Below are 11,556 nucleotides of genomic sequence, written 5' to 3' on the forward strand. Positions count from 1 at the left end.
TTTTCCATACAAAAACTATGTTATGAGGGAGTAAAGGCTTATTTACTGCTCGTGTTTTCAAATTTAAAATATAAAAAATAAAGAACCCCTTGGTCTCTGTTTGGTAGAAATTAAAATTCAGATTTTAATTTAAGTCAAAGTCAACAACTAATTTTAATTACACATTTTATGGAATTTACGACTTTTCAATCACACATTTTATCAACTTTTATTAAAATATACTAAAAATCTAATTTTATTTGAATTCAAATATGGCTTAATGTTTAGTTTATATAAAGTTCAAATTTATGAAAAATAATTTCGTTTTTTTTTTTTTTTCCAAGAACCATGCGACAGGTCTTCCTCTTCAACAATTTTCATCATGCATTACGTTTATACATACACTTAATACACTAAAAATATATTGAGTTAGAGAGGGGAGATTTTAAATACAAGATATGGGTTTATCTTCTTCATGGTTTATTGTAATCTGAATATTTCGAGCCTGGGTCTGAAAATTTTTCCTCGTTTCTTGATCTATTGTTTCCATTTCGTTCACTTTCGTTGCAAGTTAATACACCAGCTCTCTGACTCTTAAAATTTTCACCCTCTTTGAATTTCAAACCTTTAACTAAATTTCTTGTATTTTCTCACTGCCCCTCTTCATTCTTTCTTTAGGGTTTGTTTGTGTTGGAAGAATAATTTTCTCTGTACAAAATCTGTTTCAAGATTTATTTGAGTAATCATTTTTATTGATTTTTTTTTATTTTTTTATTTTTTTTTTGGAGAATTGAGAAGGATCAAGAAACGGCGGGTGAAGTTCAAGATACCAAACATGAAAAAAAATTCGGATGAGAAGAAGGATGGCCGAAAAGTGAAGGATCATTACTGTGTGGAGTGCAAAATGACCTTCAGCTCCGGCAAGGCATTGAGAGACCACATGAACAGAGCTCATGCTCAGTCCAACAGAGATTTCTCTGTCAAGAAGCAGAAATCCAAGATGGAATTTGAGGCCATGAATAGGGTTCCTTCACATGTTCTTGATGGTGATCGGATTAATTCTGGTCATGTGTTTGGTTTGAACGAATCTATGAAGTGGCAGGTGACAGGTATGCGCGGCCGGGCGGCAACTAAGCAAGTCATTGATTCGCCGCTCCTTGCGATTTCGGATGAATTTCTAGCTTCTCTACATGAGCTCATGAGCGCCTCCAATGGAGATTCTATGAAACCTAGTGAAGATCTGGATTCCAAGGTTAAGGAAGGTGAAGCCAATAGCAGCAAATTTAAGGGCAGCCGCACACCAATCAAACCCGTCATTGGTTTGTCGCCTTTTCCAAGTTCAGAGGAATTTCTAAGGCTTATTAATGGAGATTCCAAGAAACCTAGTGAAGATCTGGAATCTAAGGTTAGGGAAGGTGAAATCGATGGTGTTAATCAAGATTTTCAATCGAATAAGAATAATGAGGTGCTTTCCTTTGCAGATGAAAGGAATTCACCAGCTAAAAAGCTGAAAATCTTTGAAAGAGCGGATGAAAACCCTGGTGGTAAACAATTCAGGAGAATAGATTACAATGGCAAAGGAAACAGAAAACTATATCCTGGATTTCAAACAGAAAATTCAACAAATAGCTCTATGAATCCTGGTGATAATCCTTACGAATCTGGTACTAATGGCTCTATGATGATCAAGAAGAAATCAATGGATCCAGAATCACTACTGGATTTCACCCCTGTTGAACCGGAGGCTGCTAAAGACAATTACAGCACTTGTGAGAAGAGTTTTCCAACTTGCCAAGCAATGGGTCGGCACAGATCAAGTAGCCACAAAGAGAAAAAGGTGAAGGTGAAGATTTACAATACCGTTGCTGATCCGTCTTTAAATGGAGCTGCTTATGCCAATGCCACAGAACAAATGGAAGTGAACAGTGTAAGTAAAAAATCAGCTTTTAGCTTAAAAGCAGTTTATAATATTTATGACTTTATCATTTGCGACAATAATTTCCCTCCCGATCAGGCTTCTGGATTTCAGAATCATGCTGATCATGTTCCAAGATCCCACCAAGTTACCTCTACAGACGAAGAGAAAGAAGACCCTAATGTTTTCGAATTCAACCTCAATGAGCCGCCTGACCATGATGATGAAGATGGGATGGAGCCTGGCAGTTCAGCTAGCTAGATATGTCCATTTGAAGCATACTTGTTGATACTAGGACGACGATGAACAGCATTTCTTCCAAATTATTTGGCATCACATGTGAATATACATGTATATATCTGACTATCCGATGGTTAAAACGCTTAGTAGAGATACTCGTGACATTTGCATGTGCGTATTATTACCTTTAAGGATGCCTAAGCCTCTTTCTATAGACTCGGAGCTGATATGAAAAATGCGCTTCAAAGTTCCTGAGGGTTCTCTTCATTCACAGTGTATCTTGTAGAAAACTCGGCTATCATAATAGTACTAGATACGAGAATCATTTTCAAGAAGTTGAATTAAGCTTCTTATACATATGAAATGTACAAAAAGCATTTAGATGATTAGGTGGCAATAAGTGATTGGCTGATTTAAATTTGTATTTTGTCCAATATTTTAATAAGATTGTACCAATTGACAATTTGACAAACCGTCTAACAAAAATCTCTGCACATGTAACATGATTGCAAGAAATTTACTTTTGACAAGAAAAATGCAACACAAATGCTTGATTTTCAATCCATCAAAACAATCATGGAAAATTTCTCTTCAAAAAATTTCCATTAAAAACAAATTTTGGCTTGATTCTTTCTTGTAATAAAGAAATTAAACTTATCGAATTAACTTTATACAAATTTTTTTATTTCATTAAGAATATCAAAATCAAGAAGGCATTTCAAAACCAATTCTAAATGTTGGTTTTAATATTTTCTAAAAAAATTTACTTCAGTGTCTATTTAGTTTGATTAAAAATTAAATTTTCACAAAAAAATGATAAAACGTATAATTGAAAACTTCATAAAAACTATATACCCCATAAATGGTTGAAAATCCATTTGGGGAATACACACACACACACACACACACGGAGACTACTGTTAATATTTCACTTAATACCGTTTCTAAATGTACCTTCAAAGGACACATCATACGAAGAATCGGAACACCATTCACTTCACACTACCATAATCTACTCACTTGAACAAGAGGAAGTCAAGATAATTTTCAAGAACTTATTGTTTATAATCTCTATAAATTTCAAGTTTATACAATTTTTTATTTTTTATTTTTTTTCATTTTTTCATTTTTTCATTTTTTGGGGTTTTTTTCCATTTTTTTTTTTTATATACAACTAATAAATCCGATTAAAATGAAAATGCATCGAGCAGCTGGAGAACACCAAAAACTGCTTGAGAGCCCTTGAACCTCTTGTACGAAAGATCTAGTACCTGTCAACATATTATATACAAAGTCATTCCATTTCCCAAACGAATGGAAGCTTGTTCTTCAACCTGTTAGATTTCTCTTCCCAAAATTGCAATATCGTCAGTTTTTGGATGTAACTTTGCAGCATAAAGCGTCAAGGCTAGTGACTATCTTCTTTTGCAGCGGACGTTTTAACTTTGAAGTCGTTCAAACTACGATATTCTTCTCTGAGCAGTCTATCCAATTCTGGATGTTTCTTTAATGGTTCTTTACGGTCACGTGCCTCCCGGAAATGGTGAAATGCCCTGCCGAGAAATTGTCGAAAGTAACAGCCAAAGTCAGGAGGAGTATATAAGAAAAATAATGATTAAGGAGTAAAACGTAAAACAGAAACGGGGAGATGAGATAAAGAATCTGGTAGGGAGAGAAAATGTGCAAGTACTAAAACAAGTCGAAGGATTGTAGATGAGATTGCAAGTGCCAGTAAGGTCTTTGCATAAAACAGGAACCCGAGTTACCAGAAAGAGGAAGATATAAGCTTTGCCACATAGCTAAGACCTTTTTACCTGGTTCAGGATTCTGTCATTTTAAATAAAAAAAGGATAAAGCTACTTGTACATAATTTTACACACATAATGGGGTGTTCACACACTCACATGCGTGTGAGACCCACTCAACATAAAATTATGTACACCAAGCACAGCCTATAAAAAAATGTCGTGTTCACGTGTATTATTTAATCATCCAGAGAAAATAATGACTACAATATGTTCACTGAAAAAATAGTTCACTAACAATAATGTACTTACCAGTATTTTTCGAGGCCATAAATGTTTCCTTTATTGTAGAAGTCAAGTGTCAGCTGTTCAAAGTCCTCGTACAGATCCTCTTTGAATACCTTCTCCAAACCATAACTAAGAAAAGAAAACAAGCGATAAAACAATTTAAAACAAAAAGGCATTTGTCAGAGAAGAGTAGTTGAATAGAAAGAAAACTCTCAGCAAGAAACTAGGACAAACAAGCAACGCATGAAGCTTACCTATAAAACCTGAATAGACACTCTATCCCATAATTATAATTAGCAGCAGCATCTTCTAGAGCAAACTTCCGAAAATCGTTATACATGGAAGGAATAAACATGTTCCTTAAGAAATAAGACCAAAATCGGTACAGTGTATTCATCTCCTGCAAAAATTGCACGAGCCATTTATAAATAAAGAGCATGCACATCATAAGAGAAGCAATGCCATGCTAGCAACAGAAATAATCCAATCTGCTATAAACAGGTGGATTGATGAAGAATTTAAAAAGAAGAAAAAGAGAGAAATTTTACACTGCGTCCACCAGTAAGTTCGTATGCCCTTTTAAAAGAGAAATTTGGTAAAATGTCCAGTTAAAGAAAATAATTGGCAAGTTCAGCATATTTAACAATAGTGCACTTGCTTCCTAGACGCTAACAGGGAAGATAAACCCCATCCCCATCTCCATCCCCACCCCCTTATCTAAGAGGCAATGACATCTCCCTCTAATAAGATACAGTGAACATATCTTGAATTACACTAAATAAAGGGGAAGCCAATAACCTTAAGAGACTTCGCAGAAGTCTTAAGTGCTGATCTAAAAACAACGTTAAATCTCTGATGCATGAGAGTTGTAAAAACTCCTTCACAGAGACTCTTATGATGGACCAACATGGGATTTGATGTAAATTACATGGTAAACGATTTTGGTGATGAATTAGGAATGATTTTGCAAAGAAAGGAAAAGGTCTTATAGAGAATTTTCCATAGGATCGAAAATGCTGAAAAATACAAAACTTCCATTGTCTTCCTGTTTGGATTTTTAGGCTCTAACGACTCTACTGGCGTACAGATTTAGAAAATTTCTTGTAAAGACTCCAGTGGGCATGGGTTTAGGATGATTTCCCCAAAAAATAAGGGATGGGGGAGGAAATTTTATAATTTTATTGGGTTGTTTCGATAGGTGGTGTACTCAAGAACAATGCTTTAGACTAAGGTGGATAAAAAGAAGAAACTTAAAGGAAAAGAACAAAAATCCAAATAAGGGAACACACAACAGAATATCAATTTTTTATCAGGTTAACTTCATGAGAATACAGAGATTGTACAAATAGGTCTGTCCCATTAAACCAAAACTAGGACTTGAACTAGGAAAGTTAAAAGATTAATCTAAGACCAATTAGGATTCTTCATAAGCACCGAAACAACATTACTAGAAGTAAGAAAAATCCTAATAGATTGCCCGTATCTAGCAATTATTGGAAAAAACAAAAACTCACTCCTAAAAATTGTTAAAGAAAGTAGGCTGTAAATCAGGGCTGCAATCTCTGTAAATCAGCACAAATCAATCACTGTAAATAGAGCTGTAAATCAACTGTTAGGGCTGTATGCTGTAAATTAGAGCTGCAAATTAGGGCTGCAAATCACTGTAAATCATCAATAATGACTGTAAATTAGGGCTACAAATCAGCAAGTGTATTTCCTATATAAAGGGTATCCTCTAACAATAGAGAACAGAGTTTTCTCACAAAAAAACTCTCTAATTTCTCAAAAATATTATCCTGTGCAATAATATCTCAGCAGTCTACTAAAAGGATAAAAGGAAAAACTCATTCAATTTTTCCAAATCTGCTGTATACGAAGTACAAAATTTGTCTTCTTTTTAAGCACATCTTCTGCATCAATTTCTTCCCAGAACTTGTAAAATCATACTATACGTCTAACAAACAATTAAAGATGTTGCGCAAATATTTAAAAGAATACCTCACTGCAACCAACTCCCAATTTTTTACGTTCACTAAGGCACCTCTTGTGATACTTCTTATACCTGCAGAGAAGAATCCATAGCCCCGTTGAAAAATCTAATGAGCAACAAAAGATGTTGGAATCTCAAAGCAAAAGGCAATCACACGCATATGAAATGCTAACTATGTGCTCCAACATAACCAAACATAGAGACATGCATTGGTATCCTAACGGTGTGTCTAAAATATATCTACTCACAGCTGCTGTTTGAAGCCATTTTCCTCTAGAAGTTTATGACTTGGATGCTGAAATGGCGGAAATGGCTTTGGCATCGAACCAACAGGCGGACTGCTTCCAGAAAGATTGCTGTGAGGTGAAGCACTCAACTTTGAAGGCCTCAGCCTGGGTAATCGAGAGTTGAGCTTTAGAAAATTTTAAATTTATAATTAGCAAATAAACCTTAAGCAAAAAGTTTACAGAAATGAACTATTTGCTTCAGAAAACTTACCTTTTACTCAAACAACATAAAATTATTCTAGACGTTGAAGAAAAATAAGAACATACGAATATGATCTGAACTCACCCGTGACCATCTGGAGGAGTAGAACCAAAGAAAAAACCAACTAAATCTCTAGGTGGACTATCAGTTATCACGCCAATAGAGTTTCTAACGCTTCCTTGTCCCTTAACGTTTCCAGAGAATAGTCGCTGCTTTTGAATATATTGCTGCTTGGAACTGACTTTGTTTTGCTTCCTTCTAGAATTCAAATTGCCAGGCTCCTCATGGCCATAAGAAGAATGTTCATGATTCCTTGAATCTGATACCGCGACACTGGCAACTAAACATTTGGAAATATCGTTCCTGCTTTCATTATTGGGCTTATTACTTCTACGATGAGATCGTTTTGACTTCAGCTCCTGCAAAAAGCAAAATATTAAAAGCAATTGCTTTTTATATAAGTATAAATGTAGTAGAAATAGAAAACAAATCAACCTGCTCATAAAAGTAGAGGCCGTCATTTATAGCAGAAGCAAGCTCACTGGATATTCTTTGTGCTTCTTCCCCTTGTACTTCACCCACCCAACTATTCTGTAGTACACATCTAGTTAGTCATAAAACAATAACCAGCAAATGGGCAAACGTATCTTCAGGTCAACTTCTCAGCAAAAAGCTTTCATCAAATTGTTCAAATTCAGTATAAATTATGTAAAACCCCACTCTCCTTCTCCATTAAAGGTCCCAAGGAAGAAAACAAATGGAAAAATGGAAAGGCCCCAAATGATAAGGAAAAAAACTATAAAACACGTTCTAATTAGTGGAAACTTTCACAGAAACCCTGTGAAAAAACAATTATTATTTATACCATAGGTAAATAAGATCAACAATATTAGTATCAGTTCAGATTATTTGAAAAAATTAAGAACAATAATTTGGAAGAAATGCACCTCAGGCAGACAAATATGAGTTCAATGAGAAAGATGTTTATTGCCTAAATCAAAACAGAATCAAATAATTCGGTATCACATGTTCCTGGCATGAGAATGTAATTTTACTGTGAATGAGCCATGTGAAAATAGAGATAAAAAACAGAGTTTCAGTTTGGAGTGCGCTCTAGTTCTTTTTTTCTTTTTTAACATCACCAATCATATTGGAGTAAAAGATATAATGTCGTTTAATTAATCAAGCATCTCGGAATATAAGTCCAGGATATTTGGTGTTTTAGAAACTGAGAGAACTATTTTCCTATTAATAATTGCTAGACATGTCAATAATTCACAGTCCACAAGATCTCAAAATCTACACTCCCCCCGTATCTATTTATGTGCCCTTCCAGGATTAGCAAAGGCCAACACTGTACAATGTCATTATCCAATTCCACAAACTAGAATATTACTCCTACAGCAACTTTTGAAACTTTCTGAATTATTGGCTTAAGCCTTGCCTAGGAGCTTGAAAGAACAAGGGACACAAACTGTAAACTAACCTTGTATAATGTGTGGTTTCTTACATATTCACATGAAGAGATCAAGTGTAAAAAATTAACAGATAAAAGCAAGACTATGCTCCTCAAATATTTGACTTCGCGACAAACAAGAAAGTTGCTGCAATCTGCAAAAATGAATTGTTGGATGGTGTACTTGCAAAAAAGTCAGAACTCATTTCCTATACCTTCTAACATTCGAGTGAATCCTCATCATGATTGCAACAATCTTCTCACTTTATATGGAATGGAAATTACAAATAACAGAACAGCATAATAACATCATAATAATTAACATAATTGAGCATTATCTGAAAATGACTTGAGCCACTCCATACAACAAAAGATCAAAATATACTGGGGTCCATGCAGCTCATGGACTTGCCTGGGTAACAATTACTAGCCTCTCCACAGCTTGATCATTGACAACGATCTCATCATCTTCATCATCGACTCTTTTGGAGTAATGGCACCAAGTTGTGAAGAAGATAAGTCAGAGCCAACGTAAGAAAGTTTAAAGGCAATGAACAGCAAAAACTATAAAGCACAACATATGAACTGCAATTCTGCATCAAGGAATACTAAAATTGTGTCCGAAATTTAAAGCTTTTAAACCTAGCAATTGTACTCTTAAAGAATTGTAGCATCTTTATTACATAAAAAGAGTATCAATAAATCTTTTTAGTGCAGAAGGAGGAAAAAAAGGACAAACAAAAGTGACCACTTTTTTGAAGGAAAACTTCAATTGAGAGCCCAATGAAATGGAATGACACAGTCTGTCCATAACATCTACATGATAATAAGTTCAGCAGTACTACAGTCGAACAGGTTCTCCAAAAATGTACTCCACCACTTGTTGAAAAGTCCAATCATAAATTGACAAAGGGAGAATCTGATAGTATGCCCAGGATACAACCTCAAATTCATATTTTCAAATTAATCTTTTGTGCAGCTTTTGTTTTTTCCCTTTACTTTCAACAGAATCCAATCATCTGCTGCTAAGAAGACTTCAAATAGTCTCCCAGCCATATATAAAAGATGGCCATTTTTAATGCCTTGACCTTATTGATGGCACACCGGTTAGCTATACCATCAAGCTACAAAATGGACAGGATGCATCCTACAGAAACACATTATTCACCTTCCTAAAAGCCAATTAATGCACTAGGAAGTAAAGCACGAAATACCAAAGTAATTTTGTTTCTCTATGAATGTTGAAAATGACTCATATTTCCAAATAAAATTAGTCTCTTAATTAACCACAAGGTATATATGCATATTCAGAGCTGACTGCATAAAAAGAAGTATATTGCTCATTGACGGAAATTATGTTAAATGGTTGTAGAGCTAAGGTAAGGGAAATTTGGTTTGGTTAAACATATTCTTTCTAAGGCAAATATAAAGTAAAAACAACTTTTTTTCATTTTTAGCTGGAAGGAACCTTCAAGGAGCCTTATACAAACTAATTCTCCTTTGTTCCAGTTGGTTAGGGATTGTTGTTTTCACAGCTCAGATCAAGGAAGTATCGGTTGGGGGGGAAGAAGAGTGGAATTTGAGGGGTTTGGGAAATGAGGAAGAAGGTTCGTTATATATAAGGGTTTTGTCGCGGGGGTTAGGTTGGGTGTGGGGGGGGGGGGGGGGGGGGGGGGGGGGGGGGGGGTCTTGTACAACAATCTAGGTCTTTTACCTAAAGAACAAAGCTGAAATATCAAGACCCAAAGTCAATATTCTAATGTTGCATTTTGAAACTCTGATATAAGCCCCCGTTTGGCCCCCATTAATTTTCATTCCATTCCATTTTATTTTTCTCTCTCCTATTTTCAACCACAAAATCTTCCATAAAATAATATTAGACGTAAATCGAAAATTTTTCATTCTCTTTCAACCAATCATTTTTAAAAAAACACTATTCCACCAGTTAATTTTTGCACAAAATGGGGGCCAAACGGGGGCTAAATCTCAACGGCAATTTTCTAATCTTTTCCTGATTGAAATTGATCTAAACCTACCGTTGAATAACACAGTACTCTTCTGTAGATACATATTCATGACACCCACCCCCACAAAATTAGTCCAGAATGAAACCATTTGAGAGTATAATGAATTTGCTGCGGCTTAACACTGGTATTGTGAGGACATAAAATCAACTTTTACCCATAATTGAAATCCATCAAGAAATAAATTGCCAAGACAGTTTCAGGGGATTCAGGACCTTAAATTTGAAATCCACTCCACTTAGTCCAAATAAAGAGTATTAATAAGCCAATAATCAGCATTTATCTTGATGAAGTACATGATGCAAAATAGAGGCAAAAGTGTACCTCAAGTTCCATGCAAATAAATCATGCAATGACATTCTTTTTTCTTATTGAAAAAGTGGGGATCAAAATTCAGAGTTTAACCTTTTAAGGCATGGGCTTCATTAAAAAAGATAAAAAGATTGAAATAAGAATAAAGATTTAGCGACAGACAGAAGAACAGAGATGCAGAAGGATTGCAGATAAACAGTCATAAATCAAGTACGGAATACCTGCCTACAGTAGAAGGATGATCCTTCAATAATATTTTCTGCTCCAGTTCTAGCTCTTCATCAAGCATGAATGTGCTTGAAAAATCATTAGATGAGTCATCCAGATTCTGCGCAGCAAAATTAGAAGGCAATGGTGTCTTTATATTTTCAGAGCCTTCAATAATGCTCGACTTCACAGAATCAGCTCCTTGTGTAGTGGCTGGGAAACTCGAACATTTATTAAGGTCAAGGCCATTATGTTTATTATTTGCCTCAAAGTCCTTTCCCACACTTGAATTACAGTCTCCAAAAGCAGGTGCTTGGGTTTTGCCACCAAATACAACCTTATCTTTGTTTTGTTCTGTATCATTAAATGACTCCTTTTGAGAATCTTCACCTGATGGTAGGTGATCCACAGAGCTTCCACTTGGAGAAGAAAAGGCATTTATTCCTTCAGAGCTGTCCTTTTTATTATCATTAAGCTCATCATTCTTCAGAGCATTCGGAACTAGAGAAGAAGATTTATCAGTAACAGAAGATGGAATCCACTTTGACCACTCATCACGTCGCCTCAGCCTCTCACCCTGTGGAAATAAAATTCAGTGCACATCAAGGGAATATTTTCAATAAACAAAATGACGGTTAAAAAAACATGAATTCTAAAATGGGAAAACTAATGCAGTAGTAGAGAAGTAGAAACGCAACTGGGGGATAATAAAGAAAGGAAACATTTATCTAACCTGCACTTCAACAGTACTTGAAGCTTGCAATGCATCCAGAATAAATGGTATATTTGTGTTCATCCTTTTAACCTGAAAAGGGGAGCATAGAGAATAACTGCACATGCTAAAATGGTAGAATTTTGAGGAGCTAAATCAAGCTCGCAGGTGGAGGAAACCTAAATACTCCTCCCCACCG

The 11,556-nt window shown here is 35.3% G+C and overlaps 2 protein-coding genes across 5 annotated transcripts in view; one reads left to right on the forward strand and one right to left on the reverse strand.

Moving 5' to 3' along the window:
- The first annotated feature begins 429 nt into the window (after positions 1-429).
- Positions 430-2,491, forward strand: LOC111412795. The gene is made up of 2 exons (XM_023043696.1): positions 430-1,906; positions 1,994-2,491. The coding sequence occupies exons 1-2, from the start codon at positions 815-817 to the stop codon at positions 2,153-2,155; spliced, it is 1,254 nt and encodes a 417-aa protein (XP_022899464.1). The 5' UTR covers positions 430-814; the 3' UTR covers positions 2,156-2,491.
- A 692-nt stretch (positions 2,492-3,183) lies between these two features.
- Positions 3,184-11,556, reverse strand: part of LOC111411922 (la-related protein 1A-like) — an 11,713-nt gene continuing 3,340 nt past the window's right edge. The window contains exons 5-15 of one of the 4 annotated variants that reach the window (XM_023042594.1): positions 11,379-11,450; positions 10,660-11,222; positions 8,515-8,584; positions 7,142-7,237; positions 6,731-7,065; positions 6,406-6,549; positions 6,166-6,229; positions 4,422-4,567; positions 4,192-4,296; positions 3,949-3,961; positions 3,596-3,687 (exon numbers count right to left, since the gene is read on the reverse strand). In XM_023042594.1, coding sequence (XP_022898362.1) covers position 3,961; positions 4,192-4,296; positions 4,422-4,567; positions 6,166-6,229; positions 6,406-6,549; positions 6,731-7,065; positions 7,142-7,237; positions 8,515-8,584; positions 10,660-11,222; positions 11,379-11,450 — 1,596 coding nt within the window. In that variant the 3' untranslated portion in view covers positions 3,596-3,687; positions 3,949-3,960. Of the gene's footprint in view, positions 3,688-3,948; positions 3,962-4,191; positions 4,297-4,421; positions 4,568-5,681; positions 5,766-6,165; positions 6,230-6,405; positions 6,550-6,730; positions 7,066-7,141; positions 7,238-8,514; positions 8,585-10,659; positions 11,223-11,378; positions 11,451-11,556 lie in introns of those variants that run through there. The other 3 variants (XM_023042593.1, XM_023042595.1, XM_023042596.1) reach the window with 3 other exon arrangements.

The sequence above is a fragment of the Olea europaea genome, chromosome 16 (genome assembly GCF_002742605.1).
Source record: "Olea europaea var. sylvestris chromosome 16, O_europaea_v1, whole genome shotgun sequence".
Classification (NCBI taxonomy): Eukaryota; Viridiplantae; Streptophyta; class Magnoliopsida; order Lamiales; family Oleaceae; genus Olea; species Olea europaea.

Bases quoted from the DNA above. Each gene is read 5' to 3' on its own strand.
- LOC111412795 (XM_023043696.1), top strand. From the start codon at position 815: ATGAAAAAAAATTCGGATGAGAAGAAGGATGGCCGAAAAGTGAAGGAT. The intron at 1,907-1,993 runs GTAAGTAAAAAA...CCTCCCGATCAG, and splicing joins AACAAATGGAAGTGAACAGT to GCTTCTGGATTTCAGAATCA.